The 17,588-nt window shown below is 46.0% G+C and overlaps 1 protein-coding gene across 7 annotated transcripts in view; it reads left to right on the top strand.

Annotated features, from left to right (window-relative positions):
* The window catches only part of ZSCAN2 (zinc finger and SCAN domain containing 2), a 46,418-nt gene that overhangs the window by 6,750 nt on the left and 22,080 nt on the right, over positions 1 to 17,588 (top strand). For 5 of the 7 annotated variants that reach the window (XR_007136991.1, XR_007136994.1, XR_007136993.1 and 2 more), the window contains exon 3: positions 14,570 to 16,730. Coding sequence is in view for 1 of the 7 variants with exons in the window: in XM_047795778.1 (XP_047651734.1) it covers positions 14,570 to 16,011 (1,442 nt within the window). In the remaining 6 variants the exon portion in view is untranslated. Of the gene's footprint in view, positions 1 to 14,569; positions 17,340 to 17,588 lie in introns of those variants that run through there. The other 2 variants (XR_007136995.1, XM_047795778.1) reach the window with 2 other exon arrangements.

Genomic DNA, 17,588 nt, shown 5'->3' with positions numbered 1-17,588 from the left:
TGACCTATGCCAAAGCGGCATCAATGCCAGATTCTTTAACCCATTGTGCCAGGCTACGGATCAAACCTGCAGAGATGCTGCTGATCCCATTGTGCCATAGCAGAAACTCCTAAGCTTTCATTTTTGTTTTTTGTTTTTTTATCTTTTTGCCATTTCTTGGGCTGCTCCTGCGGCCTATGAGGTTCCCAGGCTAGGGGTTGAATCGGAGCTGTAGCCACCAGCCTACGCCACAGTCACAGCAGTGTGGGATCCGAGCCGTGTCTGCAACCTACACCACAGCTCATGGCAACGCTGGATCTTTAACTCACTGAGCAAGGCCAGGGATCAAACCCACAACCTCATGGTTCCTAGTCGGATTCGTTAACCGCTGAGCCACGACGGAACTCCCAAGCTTTCATTTTAAAACAAAATAGTGGGTCAAGCCCAAATTTGACAGAACACAGCCAGGGGCACTTCCAAATCTAGAAAGGAAGAAGAGATAAGATTGCAGCTTAGACCTGGGAGAATTCTCAGACCAGTAGGTGAGCCAGGCAGCTTAGTCCAGCAAAAGAGCACCTACTCTTAGGTTTTCACTCTTGGAAGCTCCATGTTAATCCTTTGCTTATATTTAGCAAACTCGATGAATATTATCATACTTATGCTTTTAATAATGGTTTGTTTTTTTTTTTTTTTTTTTGTCTTTTTAGGGCTGCCCCCTCAACATATAGAGGTTCCCAGGCTAGGCGTCAAATCAGAGCTGTAGCTGCCAACCTACACCATAGCCATAGCAATGCCAGGTTCAAGCCGCATCTGCCCTGAGGAGCTGGTCTTGGAAGCACCCCAGGGCACAAATGCCAGAGAAAATGGACTTGTTGCAGGCTGGACTTGGAAGCCTCAGTAGGGCATTACTGGTCCGGTAGAGATCATCCGTCCAGTGATGCGCTCTTTCGCTTAGATGAGATTGGCCCACAGAGTTCATGTCTGGCAGCTGTGTTTTCAGCCTGCATCTCACAGGCCTATTGAAAGACCACTCATGAAGAGTACCAGTTATCTCTATTTCTTGTTACAAATTACTCATGAAAAACTCCATACACTTCCATTTTTTCCTGGTGATTTGGGAAATGGCAACCCAAATTTTCTAGGCCAATCCTGGATATAAAAATCTTTGTCCTGGGAGTTCCCATTGTGGCTCAGCTGTAACGAACCTGGCTAGTATCCATGAGGACTCGGGTTTGATCCCTGGCCTTGCTCAGTGAATTAAGGATCCAGCGTTGCCGTGAGCTGTGGTGTAGGTCAAAGACATGGCTTGAATCCTGTATTGCTGTGGCTGTGGTGTAGGCTGGCAGCTGCCGCCCCAAATTGACCTGGTACCCTCCCATATGCTGTGGGTGCAGCCCTAAAAAAAAAGAACAAAACAAAACTTTGTCCTTGTAAAGCATCAAAGTGTCTCAAAATGCCAATAGCTGGCAGCCAAGCCATACCTCTCAGAATGTCTCATATCTTTTCCCTAAGAGGCCTGGACCCTGGGGCCAAGAGTCATTTCTCAAGTTATGTGGCCCAATTTTTGGTTCAGAAAGTGTAGTCATTAGAGTTGAGACAGCTTTTCCCCAAAACTGTTCTCTGATTTAACTAACTTTCTGTAAGAAGCAAGCAGAAAAATACCCTTAGAGCCTGGAGACCAGGGGACTCATGCTACAGTGGCATCTGCCAGATAATCCCAGACCAGTGTGGTTGCAGCATCAGGGTGAAAAGGGAAATATTCCTCTCCCAACAGATTGATTTTATCTCATAGAAGCCCCATCACCTGAGAAAGAAACTGCTGCCGGGAATTCCCTTCGTGGCTCAGTAGTTAACAAACCCACCTAGGATTCATGAGGATGTGGGTTCAATTCCTGGCCTCGCCCAGTGGATTAAGGATCCGATGTTGCCCGTGAGCTGTGGTGTAGGTCACAGACATGGCTTGAATCTGGCGTTGCTGTGGCTGTGGTGTAGGCTGGCAGCTATAGCTCTGACTTGACCCTTAGCCTGGGAACTTCCATATGCCGCAGGTGCGGCCTTAAAAAGCAAAAAAAAAAAAAAAAAAAAAGAAGAAAGAAACTGGCCATCAAGGGGGAGTGTAGGGGAAATCATGGGGCTTAAAATTGATAAATTCCTGACATGTAAGTCCTTGACCATTAGTGCATTGTGGGGTCCCTGTGCAGCATTGTCAGCCTCATGTGGAACTGTGTTAAGAATGAAATTCCTGGGTCCCCCTTCAGACCTACTGAACCAGAAACTCTGGGGGCAGGGTCCAGCCAGTGGGGTTAACAAGCCCTGCAGCCAATCCTGATTCTGTCTCCACTTTGAGAACCATAGCACTAGACCTCTGGTTCTCAGACTTGGCCACACATCAGAATCAAGGGGGTCTTGGAGCCTATTCCCAGAGACTCTGATTTTCTGATTTAATTGGGGTGTGGCCCAGTAAGGGAGTTTTGAAAGCTGGTGGTTCTAAGATGCAGCACCATGGCTCAGAGTTCCTGTCATGGCGCAATGGAAACAAATCCGACTAGGAACCATGAGGTTGTGGGTTCAATACCTGGCCTCGCTCAGTGGGTTAAGGATCTGGTGTTGCCATGAGCTGTATTGTAGGTCACAGACTCGGCTCGGATCTGGCATTGCCATGGCTGTGGTGTAGGCCCCCAGCTGTAGCTCTGAATCAACCCCTAGCCTGAGAACTTCCATGTGCCTTGGGTGCAGCCCTAAAAAGCAAAAAAAAAAACCTTAGCAGAATTTAACAAGATCTCCTTCAAACACCAAGTGACTTCAAACCCACTCTTGTCCAGCAGGTGAGGTGAAGAGTCACAGCTGAGCTGTCCGCCATCCCCAGTGACACACCTGGTTCTTGGTGGACATAGGCAGCAGCTTACCTATCTTGACCTTGCTGCCCCAGCAAAGTGCTCCCTCAATGACATAACAAATAACAGTCCTTTTTCTTAATGAGAATGGGATTGGAGAGTGTTGCAGGCTTGTAAAGGCATATGTCTTTAAAGCTACAATTGTCAGGTTCAAAACAATCCCTTTTAATTCGCTTAAATATTTGTGGTGTATACCATACATAACGCTGAGAGAGATGGAACATTAGAATTGTAAAATGTTTGGCAGTCATTCATTTAAAGTGGTAACAGCTCCTTGCTGTTTTCATCACCAGTTCATCTTTCAAGAAGTCAGAGTTCTGCCAGTCACTCAGGTGCTATCAGGTTCCCACCAGGCTTGCCAGGGTAGCAGCCAGATGGGGAGAATCCCACTTGGGCATCAGCTGTATCAGAATTACAGAATCATTTCTGCATTTTATTTTATTTTTTTTTAGGGCTGTATATGCAGCACATGGAGGTTCCCAGACTAGGGGTTGAATCGGAGCTGCAGCTGCCAGCCTCTGCCACAGCCACAGGAACTTGGGATCCGAGCTGCATCTGTGACCTACACCATAGCACACGGCAATACCACGGAGCGAGGTCAGGAATCAAACCTGTGTCCTTATGGATACTAGTCAGGTTCATTACCACTGAGCTACAGTGGGAACTCCACTTCTACATTGTAGACCAGTGGTTTGACTATGGTGTTGAGACACAGTGGTATGTCACAATCAGGTGGGAGGAGGCTTATAAGAATTCTGAGTCTAACGCACCTTAAAGTGCCAAAGTTGGAGTTCCCGTCGAGGCACAGTGGTTAATGAATCTGACTAGGAACCATGAGGTTGTGGGTTCGATCCCTGGCCTTGCTCAGTGGGTTAAGGATCCGGCGTTGCCGTGAGCTGTGGTGTAGGCTACAGATGCGGCTTGGATCTGGCATTGCTGTGGCTCTGGCATAGGCCGGTGGCTCCAGCTCCGATTCGACCCCTAGCCTGGGAACCTCCATATGCTGTGGAAGCGGCCCAAGAAATGGCAGAAAGACAAAAAAAAAAAAAAAAAGTGCCAAAGTTTGTGACCAGTTATCTCATCATTATAAATAAATTACAGCAGACTCAGGTTTTATCCCCATATTGACATGAATCTTCCTCACACTTATTCTGATATGCTTTCTAGCATGGGAGAGAAGGGCCAGGCAGGGGGACACGTGTGCCCTGTGAAATCCACGGGACTGTGCTGTGCACAGGAGTCTAGAGTCCATGCCGAGGGCAGGAAATACAGAAACCGTTGGTTTAGACTAAGCCACAATTGTCTACTAACCAGTAAGGGTCCTCTGGCAGTTAGGAACCATTCAGTGAATGGTATTTGGTCAGCGGTCTTAACCATTTTGGAAAAACTAAAATTGGATCCCTACCTTGTAACTTACACAGAAATAGATCCATGCTTCCTAAGTTACACAGAAATAAATTCCAGATAAATTATAGAACTCTACTGTGAAAAATCTGGAGTCACCTATAAGAGAATATTGTTGCAATCTTGCAGTGGGATAGACCTTCTTAATTTTTTTTAATGATTTTTATTTTTTCCCTGATAGTTGGTTTACAGTGTTCTGTCAATTCTACAGTACAGCAAAGTGACCCAGTCACACATGTATATACATTCTTTTTCTCACATTATCCTCCATCATGTTCTATCATAAGTGACTAGACAGCACAGGGAAATATATCTAGGACTTCTTAATTTTAAATAAGAAATCTTCAAAGCTAAATCGAACTCAAGGAAACAGGGAAAAAAAGTGTTTTATATAAAAAAGATACTGTGAACAAAGTTCAAAGATATTGTACAGTCTGGGAGGAAGTATTGCAGTGTAGCAGAAGAGTCAAAATCCTGATCTATAGGATTTCTCGTTGGTTAACGAATCCAACTAGGAACCATGAGGATGTGGATTCGATCCCTGGCCTTGCTCAGTGGGTTAAGGATCTGGCGTTGCCGTGAGCTGTGGTGTAGGTTGCAGATGCGGCTCGGATCCCGCATTGCCCTGGCTCTGGCGTAGGCCGGTGGCTACAGCTGGGATTAGACCCCTAGCCTGGGAACCTCCATATGCCGAGGAAGGGGCCCCAGAAAAGGCAAAAAGACAAAAAAAAAAGAAAGAAAGAAAGAAAAAAAAATCCTGATCTATAAGAGCATCTACAGTTCATGAGAAAAGTCAACTCAGTGGAATCAAAAGTAAAAGATATGACCAGGCAATTTAGAAGTGAAGAGAACCAAATTATAACATATGAAAAGATGTTCAACCTTACAGATTACCAGGCAAATACACATTAAAGCAAAATACTGTTCATTTGCCTGTTAGATGATGAGAAATTGAATAGTGTTTCTAAGAATTCTCTGCCCTTTGGAGTATTAATTTCATCTTTTACAATTAATTCCAGAATTTTTCTATTAAGTAATTTATCGACTATTGTAAATTTGATGGAGTATATGATATATGAGCCAGAAATTCTTTTTTCTTGTTGTGATAAAGCATATATAACATAAAGTTGCCATTTTCTTAGGTGTAGTTTGGTGGCATTAAGTATATTTACATTGTTGTACAACCATCACCACCATCCAACTCCAGAACTTTTTCCTCTTCCAAAAGGGAAACTCTATTCCCATTAAACACTTAACTCCCCATTCCTCTCTCCTCATGACCCCTGACATGTACCATTCTGCTTTCTGTCTCTGAATTTGCTCTTGGTACCTTATGTAAGAGGAATCAGACAATATTTGTCCTTTCATGTCTGGCTTGTTTCACTTAGCATTAATGTCTTTAGGGTTCAGGTTGAAGCATGGGTCAGAATTGCATTCTTTTTAAAGGCTGAATAATATTCCATTCGGTGTATGTACCACATTTTGTTTATCCAGTCAGCTGTTGCTCTGTCACTTGGTTTGTTTTCAACTTCTAGTTATTATGAGCAATGTACAGATGTGAATATACAAATGTCCATATGATATTTGAGATCCCTGCTTTCAATTCTTCTGGATTTATATCCAGAAGTGGAGTTATTGGATCATATGGTAATTCAATGTTTACATTTTTGTTTGCCACAGTGGCTGCACCATTTACATTCCCACCAGCAATACCCAAGAGGAGAACATTTTTTTTTCTTTTTAGGGCCACACCCGAGGCATATGGAGGTTTCCAGCCTAGGGATCCAGTCGGAGCCACAGCTGCTAGCCTACGCCACAGCCACAGCAACAGCAACATCAGATCCGAGCCACGTCTGCGACCTGCACCACAGCTCAGCAAAGCCAGATCCTAAACCCACTGAGTGAGGCCAGGGATCGAACCTGCAATCTCATAGTTCCTAGTCAGATTCATTTCTGCTGTGCCACGACGGGAACTCTGAACATGTTTACTTTTTTTTTTAAGTCTGTTTCAGGGACAGGTTTTTGACAATCTGTTTATACTTTCTAAAACCTGAAGTTAATCTCAGTCAAGTATAGATGGCTCTTTCTATGAATAAGTGGGTAATTAAGTCTTCTACCCAAAAGGAACAAGCTTGTTAATTGAGCTTACAGTGGAGTATGTGAATGAATAAAGTAGATTGGTATCATATAGACAACTGCACGATCAGTTAGAACAGCATTCCCATCTTCACCCAGTGTTACCTTCTGAGAAGGGCTGTCTTTGTAGACTCTGACGGCACCACTGCTTGCTCGATCTTCACCCTATTTTACTTCCTTCACAATACTTACACTGTCCGAAAATAACAATCTGAATAAAGAGTATATATTATGTACACTTATAATATATGTATACATATAAGATGAGTATATGTCATCATCTTTTAAACTACACTGCACAGTGCAAAACCCTTGGCTCAAAGTCTCTGTGTAGGAGTTCCCCTGTGGCTAATGGTAACAAACCAGATTAGTATCCATGAGGACGCGGGTTCGATCCCTGGCTTCGTTCAGTGGGTTCAGGATCCGGTGTTTCCATGAGCTATGGTGTAGGTTGCAGTCGGAGCTCAGATCCCGCATTACTGTGGCTGTGGTGTATGCTGGTAGCTGTAGCTCTGATTTGACCCCTAGCCTGGGAACTTCCATATGCTGTGGGTACAGCCCTTAAAAAAAGTTTTTAAAAAAATTGAAATCTCTGTGTAGATAAGGGGACTTTTTCCCTGCCACAGAGTCTTGGAGGTGATCAAAACATTGAGAAAATGAGACCCCTTCTTTCGCTATTTCCTTAATGCCTGACTCATCTCTGAGTTTCCTCTACCAGAGATCTGAGCCTTCTTACCACTTGCACAAGCTGGCTTCCTCAGAAGCCTGTCTCCCTGCATTCAGTGACAAAATATACTTATCTTGACGTAGCAAACACTATTTCTACAGATTAAGTTCCTTTTTTTTTTTTTTGGCACACCCTCAGTATGTAGTAGTTCCCAGGCCAGGGATCAAACCCGTGCCACAGCATTGACAACACTGGGTCCTTAACCCACTGAGCCACCAGGGAACTCCTGGTGAAGTTCCTTTCTAAAGAAAATTCCCAGTTCCTACCTTCTTATCCTATCTCTACTCATTGCATACTGATGAAGATATTCCTCTTGTATCTGGCCACACCAGCTTCTGAGTTTTCACTTTCTTAATTGACTACCCACCAAAAAAAGGAGGGAGGAGTTCCCATCGTGGCACAGTGGTTAACGAATCCGACTAGGAAACATGAGATTGCGGGTTCGGTCCCTGCCCTTGCTCAGTGGGTTAAGGATCCGGCGTTGCTGTGAGCTGTGGTGTAGGTTGCAGACACGGCTCGGATCCAGCGTTGCTGTGGCTCTGGTGTAGGCCGGTGGCTGCAGCTTCGATTCAACCACTAGCCTGGGAACCTCCATATGCCATGGGAGCAGCCCAAGAAATAGCAAAAAAAAAAAAAAAACCCAAAACAAAACAAAAAAAACAAAAAAGGAGGGAATTGGCTGCGGTTGAGTGTACTCTGTACTCTTGATTTCACCAGTGTCAGCCTTTCTTGAGGAGGAGCTTGGAAGGGGCCAGGCTTCTTCATCCTTCCCCATCTCAGTGACTTTTTTTGGAGGTCCTTGTTAAGGGAGAAAGCCTGATGGGTACTCTTTCCTGTCCTTTAGAATGGCTCCTGTGCCTCTGTGTTGTCAGAGGTCAACCTTAAAAGAACTTTTGGCCTCCATTTGGTCTTCTCTGGAGTGTAAGTCTTGGCATGTTTGTCTACATAAAGGAGGATAGGACTGGTCCTTAAGCAGCAGACAGTGAGGGGGTTATTGGGTCTGGATTCTGCCCAGAGAGGCCTCTGCAATGAGATAATAGAAGATAGTCACACAAATTATGACGTATCACGTTTAAAGGCCCCCAAATGACAGAAATTCTCTTGTTTGTTTTTTGTCTTTTTAGGGCCACACCCACGGCATATGGAAGTTCGAAGGCTAGGGGTCAAATCAGAGCTACAGCTGCCAGCCTACGCCACAGCCACAGCAACGCCAGATCTGAGCCACATCTGTGACCTACACCACAGCTCACAGCAACGCCGGATCCTTAATCCACTGAGTAAGGCCAGGGATCAAACCCACATCCTCATGGATACTAGTTGGGTTCATTACTGCTGAGCCACAGTGGGAGTGCCTCTCTTGTATTTTTGTCTAATAGTTCAATACTGATTTTTTTCCCTTTAAAACTTTTGATCTCTTTGAGCTTTGTCCTAGTAGGGGTCCACCTGAAATTTTCTAGGTCTAGCATCATTTATGGAATGTGGTATCTTTTTTCCATGGATATGAGAGGCCACCCTTATCACACATTAACATTAAATTCCCATGGTCATATAGATTATTTGTTCCACCCATCTGTCTATTCATGTGCCACTTGTATTAAATTTGGAATTCACATGTATGACATTCTGAGTTCGCCTGTGTATTGAGTCTGGAGTTTTGGTTTTGTTTCATTGGTCTGATTATCTATTAATGTTTTACTTATTGAGATTTTACAATTTGCTTTAACATCAGACAGAAGTAGTTGCTTGCCTCCCTACTCCCCTAGTTCCATCAGTAATCTTATCTACACTAATGTTTATCTTATACCATTTAAGACTCCTATACTTCAGTTATATAACTTGCCAATTTTGTTTTTTATTTAAAAATGTTTTCTTTTTATGGCCACATCCATGGCATATGGATGTTCTCAGGCTAGGGGTTGAATCAGAGCTGCCCCTGCAGGCCTCTGCCACAGGCACAGCCACACTGGATCCAAGCCACTTCTTTGACGTACACCACAGCTCATGGCAATGCTGGGTCCTTAACCCACTGAGCCACGGCAGGAATACAGGTATACATTAAATTCCCATGGTCATATAGATTATGAATTCCCAGGTATACAGATGAGACAATCAACAAATATATCCTACATCCCACCTTCTTCCCCGCAACGCCAATCTCGGTTAGGATGTCATTTCTACATCGCTGTAGAAATTCTACATCTACATTCTTATATCACCCTAGTTGCTACAGTTGTTCTATTTTTTATTTTTTATTGTAGTATAGTTGATTTACAATGTCATGTTAGTTTCAGGTGGGCAAGTAGTGATTCAGCTTTTTATATATAAATATGTATTCTTTAAATATGTATCCTTTTTCAGATTCTTTTCCCTTATATGTTCATCACAGCGGTTCTAGACGTTCTAAAGTTGAATTTATCAAGTGTTAAGCTCCAATCCTTTTGCTCTAGAATTTGCCTTATCTCATAGTTGACTGAAATTCCTCTCCTAATAGTTTTCTCAAGAAGGACCATAGGAACAATATTCTGCAAATTTGTGTATCTTCAAAGCTCTTGGCCTGTAAACTTGAAGGACAGCTTTGCTGAACATAAAACCCTTGGCATGCTTTTTCTCTTCTTGCATGTCTGGTAGCTCCTGCTGCACTCTCTGTGGGTGTTGAATGTTACTCGAGAGAAATCTGAAACCATTTGCTTCTACTCCCTCATATAAGTGATGCCAGCTTTTTGCTTTGTACCTTCTCATTATTAACCACCCTGGGTTAGTATTCCTTGGCACACAGTGTACCTTTCTGTGTACAGTGTCTATTTTGTATTTCAAGGATTTGTTCTACTCCTTTGGTTTAGTGTCCTTTTTTGACAACTCTAGTTGTATATGTATTGATTCTCCTTTTGTCTCACTTTGATTTCTGTCATTCCCTCTCTCTCTCTGTCTTTTTTTTTTTTGGCTGCACCTACAGCACGTGGAAGTTCCTAGGCCAGGGATTGAATCCTCGCCACAGCAGTGACAACGCTGGATTCTTAAGCTGCTGTGCCACAAGGAAACTCCTCTATCATTCTGTTTAGTCCTTCATTCTTTTTTTTTTCACTTTTTTTTTTTCTTTTTATGGCTGCACCTGTGGCATATGGAGTTTCCCAGGCTAGGGGTCGAATCAGAGCCAGAGCTGCTGGCCTATGCCACAGCCACAGCAACACCAGATCCGAGCCACATCTGCAACCTACACCACAGCTCGCAGCAGCTCTGGATCCTTAACCCACTGAGTAAGGCCAGGGATCAAACCCACATCCTCATTGATGCTAGCTGGGTTCATTTCTACTGAGCCACAATGGAAAATCCATAGTCCATCTTTGTTTCCATCTCCCGTCATTGCTTTTCTCACGTTCTCCTTTCCTCTTCCTGTGTTTCCAAGGCGCCTGTTTTCCTTTGTGTTCCTCCCCATCTTGTCCTCGTTTCTCTGGATTTGTTCCCTTCTTCCCAGCTCGCATTTCCTCTCTTTCTATTGTCTCTTCATCAACTACTTTGGGTCTTCCCTCATAGAAGTGGTTGCTTCACTTAACATTTTGTAGGGATGAAAAGTGGTCACAGTTCTCAATAGCAGTACTTCCCATGATTCGTGTGTGGGAGTCAAGGGTCTCTCCTCTGCTTTATAGAAACAGAAAGTGGGAGTACCCATCGTGGCTCAGTGGTTGACGAATCCGACTGGGAACCATGGGGTTGTGGGTTCGATCCCTGGCCTTGCTTAGTGGGTTAAGGATCCAGTGTTGCCGTGAGCTGTGGTGTAGGTCGCAGACACGGCTTGGATCCCGCGTTGCTGTGGCTCTGGTGTAGGCCAGTGGCTGCAGCTCTGACTGGACCCCTAGCCTGGGAACCTCCATGAGCCACGAGTGTGGCCCTAGAAAAGGCAAAAAGACAAAAAAAAAAAAGAGAGAGAAGAAAACAGAAAGCTTCCTGCGTACATGGCTCATCCTTATGATTCTAATTGTAGCCTTACCTCCCTTGCTTCTCTAAACCACAGACTTACCCCAGTCCCCAAATGCACCCGTGCCCTTGAGGGTGAGCCCCTGACCCGCAGGAACTTATTTTCTGCCTGAGCTTTTTGAGATACACTGCCTGCAAGCCCCCTTCCCAGCACCCCCCCCACCCCCTTCCTCCTACTTTCCAAGCTGTTCTCTTCACTTTTTCCCTCATTGGCTTCTGCCAGTCTCTGCTAGTTTTGGAAGTCCTTATGCGTATTTTGTTGCCTGCAAATTCATCTCCCTCTAATCTCACTGAAAACAAAGTTTGACTTTTTGTTGTTGTTTTTTTCTTTCTGCTCCTTCTGAGCTCAGCCAGGAACATAGCAGTTCTTCTGATTTAAGGTGAAAAACCTCATTAACTGTTTTCCCTATTCAGAAGAGAACAACTATTGAAGTCATCACAAAAGGGTTTGGAGTCATGTTTGCCTGAAGAAAATGAATCAGGGCCTCAGTCTGGAGGTCCTTATAGAAGAGATATGGGAGTTCCCGTCGGGGCTCAGTGGTTAACAAATCCGACTAGGAACATTGAGGTTGCGGGTTCGATCCCTGGCCTCACTCAGTGGGCTGAGGATCCGGCGTTGAGCTGTGGTGTAGGTTGTAGACTTGGCTCGGATCCTGCGTTGCTGTGGCTGTGGCATAGGCTGGGCAGCTACAGCTCCAATTAGACCCCTAGCCTGGGAACCTCCACATGCTGCGTGTGCGGCCCTAGAAAAGACCAAAAAAAAAGAGAAGAGAAGAGATACGACAGCAGAGCTCTATGCTAGAAATTTGCAAAAGAACAGCCTCGTAGGGCATGAAGGAAGCACAGAATCCCTGGCCCTAGCCAAGCTGGAGCTTGCTGGTGCCCCTCATGCCGTCCTCCATCCCCTGGAGATCTATGGGAGGGGGGACCAGAGGACTGCAGATTCCCAGCAGCATATATGTTAGTGTGAGCATGAAATGTAAATTTGCTTATTTGCAAGTTTAAATACGATCTTATATTGATTAAAGGCATGAGCAAAACCTAAGTCCTACCTGAGAGACACCTGCCACGTTTTATCATGTGTATACATGGAAATTTACTTTAACTTATAGAGACTAATAATCAGCGAATTGAGCACCTAACCTCAAATAGTTAATCAGCATTAACCATGGAAATGTCACTAGGACTTTGTAATAACTCTGCTAATTATTATTATGGATGGAACTACATTCTCAGGAGGTCTAATATCTAATGTTAGGTCTTATAATAATAAGGCTATCATCTTTATTAATGAAAGCATTGACTTCTGTATATGCTACGATTTGACCCCTAGCCTGGAAACCTCCATGTGCTGTGGGTACGGCCCTAAAAGAAAAACACACACACACAAATAGCATGCTGTAAAAATATCCAGTATTCCTGCTCTGACCTTTTTTTTTTTTTTTTTTTGTCTTTTGTCTTTTTTCCTTTTAGGGCTGCACCCGAGGCATACAGAGGTTCCCAGGCTAGGGGTCTAATCGGAGCTGTTGCTTCCGGCCTACACCAATCCTACTCTGAGCTTTTGACTCCAAGCTTCCAAGCAGGCAAGGCAACAAGGGAGCCACACTCAGGGCCTGAGGCAGACACAGATTATTCAGGAGAACAGTTCCTTTTGATATTTCCATCAGAGTGAAATTCCCTCCTCTGGCTCATCAAGAGGATATTACAAGGTATAAACAATGTCATCAACAATTTCCTGGTAGCATTAATGTTCCTGACAGCCATTAAGTTCTAATGACACTTCTTAGATGTTCATCCATGTGAGCCAGGGCCATTAAACCAACAGGCAGTTCAGTGAACACAGTTCTGCTGGCATCAGAATAGTGTGATCCAGGCTCACAGCTCTCCAATGTTCTGGCTTAATCCCAGGGTAGACTTTATTTTTTTAGGCACGCCCATAGCATATGGAAGTTCCCAGGCTAGAGGTCGAATTGGAGCTGTAGCTGCTGGCCTAGGCCACAGCCACAGAAACGCTGGATTCAAGCCATGTCTGCAACCTACACCACAGCTCACGGCAGTGCCGGATCCTTAACCCACTGAGCAAGGCCGGGGATCGAACCCACATCCTTATGAATCCTAGTCAGGTTCTTTACCACTGAGCCACAATGGGAACTCCCGGGGATAGACTTCAGAGTCTCTCATTTAAGGAAGGGAATGCATATTCTTCCAGTAGTCCTCTCTCATGATGTGTTTCACCCAAATGTTTGCTAGGTAGAAAGTTTGACAAGTCTCAGGAAGGTAGGTATTTTGTCTTACTGACAGGAGGTCTATCTATAGGTTCCCACTGCAGATGGAGTCCTTATGGCAGGTGTCTTGTCACCTTGTCTGTCTTACTTAAAAGCGAATATGATTATAAACACTAGACCTTTCTATGGCCATATTCAAGACACATGGAAGTTTCTGGGCCAGGGATTGAATTTGAGCCACAGTTGTGACCTACGCCACAGCTGCAGCAACACCATCCTTTAACTCACTGCACAAGGTCCAGGTATCGAACTCGTGCCTCTGCAGTGACCTGAGCCACTGCAGTCAGACTGTCCACCCACTGTGCCACAGTGGGAACTCCAAGATGTATTTTAATGCACAAAATTATTGTATAAGCTCCATTTGAAAGGAGACTGAGCTTTAGGGAAGATTCTGTGGCACCAATAAGAAATTCATTCATTCATCAAATTTAGTTGAGCAACAGAGAAAACTATAATCTGAAAAGCTACATGCACCCCGGTGTTCATCACAGCACTGTTTACAATAGCCAAGACATGGAAGCAACCTAAATGTCCATTGACTGATCATGGATAAAGATGAGATACACACACACACACACAAGCAATGGAATATTATTTAGCTATTAAAAAAAATGAAATAATGCCATTCCCAGCAACATAGATGGACCTAGAGATTATCATGCTAAATGATGCCAGCCAAAGACCAATATATGATAATCGCTTGTGTAGAATCTTTAAAAAAAAAAAAAATCACCATTCAATACACTTGAAACTGACACAATACTGTAAATCAACTACACTTCAATTTAAAAAAATTTAACTGAGCACCTGCTAAGTATCAGGCAGCTTGGTGAGTACTGGAGATTATATAGCCTGTGGCTTTCCTTTGATGAGGATTTTCACATTTCCACTTGACCTCATTTCCCAGTGGAGAAACAGGTAGAGACACAGAACATATATCTCTAAGACTTAGAAATTTTGGGTGATCACCACAAAGAGGGGAGGCCTAACCAATTGGGTAACAAATTAGAAGGAAACAAACCTCTCTTTAAAAAAAAAAAAGTTTTCAGGGTTCTCTAGCCTCTTTATTTTCCCTAGAAGTTTAATTTTTTTTTTAATTTCCCCTTTGGCTTCCTTTTCTCATCATTGTAGGAAGTTGAGTATAAATTGCACGTTTGTCTTCATTGTTTCAGATTTTGAGATCCAGAGTGAAAACGGGGAGAACTCTAACCAAGATATCTTTGAGGACGTGGAATCACATGTGGTGTTCTCAGAATTGCCTGATGGGGGAGGCATCCCACAGGCTGACTGGGAAAGTGACCTGGAGAGACACTGTGGCTCCTGGGGGGCCCGGGGACGTGCCCCCCGGGAGGACCGTGGGGAGGTGCCACCCCAGGGCAGGGAGGCTGGGCAGCTCATAGGCCTTCAGGGTACCTACCTGGGTGAGAAGCCCTATGAATGTCCCCAGTGTGGGAAAACCTTCAGCCGGAAGTCCCACCTCATCACGCACGAGCGGACCCACACAGGAGAGAAATACTACAAATGCGACGAGTGCGGAAAGAGCTTTAGCGATGGTTCCAACTTCAGTAGACACCAGACTACTCACACGGGGGAGAAGCCGTACAAGTGCCGGGACTGCGGGAAGAGCTTCAGCCGGAGCGCCAACCTCATCACCCACCAGAGGATCCACACGGGGGAGAAGCCCTTTCAGTGCGCGGAGTGCGGCAAGAGTTTCAGCCGGAGCCCCAACCTCATTGCCCACCAGCGGACTCACACTGGGGAGAAGCCCTACTCGTGCCCCGAGTGCGGGAAGAGCTTCGGGAACCGGTCCAGCCTCAACACGCATCAGGGCATCCACACGGGCGAAAAGCCCTACGAGTGCAAAGAATGCGGCGAAAGCTTCAGTTACAACTCCAACCTCATCAGGCACCAGAGGATCCACACGGGGGAGAAGCCCTACAAGTGTCCCGACTGCGGGCAGAGGTTCAGCCAGAGCTCGGCGCTCATCACCCACCGGAGAACTCACACGGGAGAGAAACCCTACCAGTGCGGTGAGTGCGGCAAGAGCTTCAGCCGCAGCTCCAACCTGGCCACGCACCGGCGGACGCACCTGGTGGAGAAGCCCTACAAGTGCGGCGAGTGCGGCAAGAGCTTCAGCCAGAGCTCCAGCTTGATCGCGCACCAGGGGATGCACACGGGGGAGAAGCCCTACGAGTGCCTGACGTGCGGGGAGAGCTTCAGCTGGAGCTCCAACCTCATCAAGCACCAGCGGATCCACACGGGCGAGAAGCCCTACAAATGCAGCGAGTGCGGGAAGGGCTTCAGCCAGCGCTCGCAGCTGGTGGTGCACCAGCGGACCCACACGGGCGAGAAGCCCTACAAATGCCTCATGTGCGGCAAGAGCTTCAGCCGGGGCTCCATCCTGGTCATGCACCAGAGGGCCCACTTGGGGGACAAGCCGTACAGGTGTCCCGAGTGCGGGAAGGGCTTCAGCTGGAACTCAGTCCTCATCATACACCAGCGAATCCACACGGGGGAGAAGCCCTACAAATGCCCCGAGTGCGGCAAAGGCTTCAGCAACAGCTCCAATTTCATTACCCATCAGAGGACTCACATGAAGGAGAAGCTTTACTGAAGGGGCGGAGAGGGAAAGCGAGGGGACTGGCCTGAGAGAGGGACTTGCCACAGTGCCCACATTCTTCCCAAAGGCTTGTGGGGGGGTTTTTCCAGAATCCTACCCCTGTTCATCCTCACTTCTAGGATCCCATCGTGGTCATCGTAGTGGTCAGAGGCAGACCCCGAGGACAGAGCATAGGAGTGGAAGGTGGGAAAGCTGGGGCTTTCACTCTTTGACTCTTGACATTTCTCAAGCTGACTGGCTCCCTCTCTCCTGACCCTCTGTGCCTCGTTTCCTCTTTGGTAGAACCCAGGGGGAACTGTTTCCTCATGTGGAATAGAAGACAGCATGGCCCACATTTCCGAGAAATACCAGAAATCTGCTGGTGTGGTGGTGGGGTGGTTCCATGGCCACTCACTGGGCTAAGATGCCTTTACCTGAGCTGCTGCCTCCTCTGTCCCCTGCCATGGCAGAAACGGCTCTTCCTGCCCTCCTGTCCGGGGCTTTGATTTCGGGGGAAAGTGGAGGGGCTTCTCCAGTTCTGAGTCATCCACGTGACGGTAAAGCCCTTTTCTAGTTCTAGAAAGCATCAGGAACACCGAGAGACACGAGGGAGTCTGGCCTGGAACCAGTGTCCCGGAACCTTTCCATTGATATGGGTTGTACAGGGCCTGCCAGGAAAGGCATAAACGGAGGAGCTGTATGTGTTTGATCTTGCCTCTGCTTACCATCCTGGGGTAAGTTGGCTGCGGGGGGACGGGGAGGGGTGTCCCACTTATTCTTTCAGGGTTTTCTATTGTGAGTATCAGATGAAGTCAGAGCCCCCGCCCCCCATCCCTCGCCAAGCTGCCTCCCCCCAACGGACTGTATTTCTGTCTCATCAAAGGTGAAACAGTTCCACACTCTGCAGGGTGGCCTTGTGTCTTTACCCTCCACCCCGCCCCGTTCATACGCAGCCCATATTCTTTGTTCTGTTCACTTGTCATTCCCCTGTTCTTAGATTTTTATCTTCTATGTGCAGATCTAGAATTCTGGTAGCGTTTGTATACAGAGAACATTGTTTTTAAGAAGGACACATCATCTGTCCCCTGGAGAGATTTGGGCTTCAGAGTTATCCTACACATGTTGCACTTGATCTTGTGATGCCACCAGGGCTTTGTTCTTGAGTCTTTGAACTGTGAAACAGTAAAGACGGGGGATGATAGCAGGTGAAGGGGTTAGGAGGGAAGAGGAGGGTAAATAAGGCTTTTCTCTCCTATGCATGGGGCCTGCCCTCAGAAGGCACCTTGGTTCTTACAGGTGGATGCTCCATTTTGCCTAATAAAGTAGAGTCCCATTCTTCTCTTCAGTCTGTCTTTTCACATGTGTTAAAAACCTGAACTTGGAGTTCCTGCTGTGGCACAGTGGGTTAAGAATCTAACTGCAGTGGCTCGGGTGGCTGCAGAGGTTTGATCCCCCACCTGGCACGGTGGGCTAAAGGATCTGGCATTGCTGCAGCTGCAGTGTAGGCTGCAGCTGCCACTTGGATTCAGTCCCTGGCTCTGGAACTTCCATATGCTGCGGGTGCAACCATTAAAAACAAACAAGCAAAACAC

This window comes from Phacochoerus africanus, chromosome 9 (assembly GCF_016906955.1).
Source record: "Phacochoerus africanus isolate WHEZ1 chromosome 9, ROS_Pafr_v1, whole genome shotgun sequence".
Classification (NCBI taxonomy): Eukaryota; Metazoa; Chordata; class Mammalia; order Artiodactyla; family Suidae; genus Phacochoerus; species Phacochoerus africanus.
This window is presented reverse-complemented; position numbering and strand designations above follow the sequence as displayed.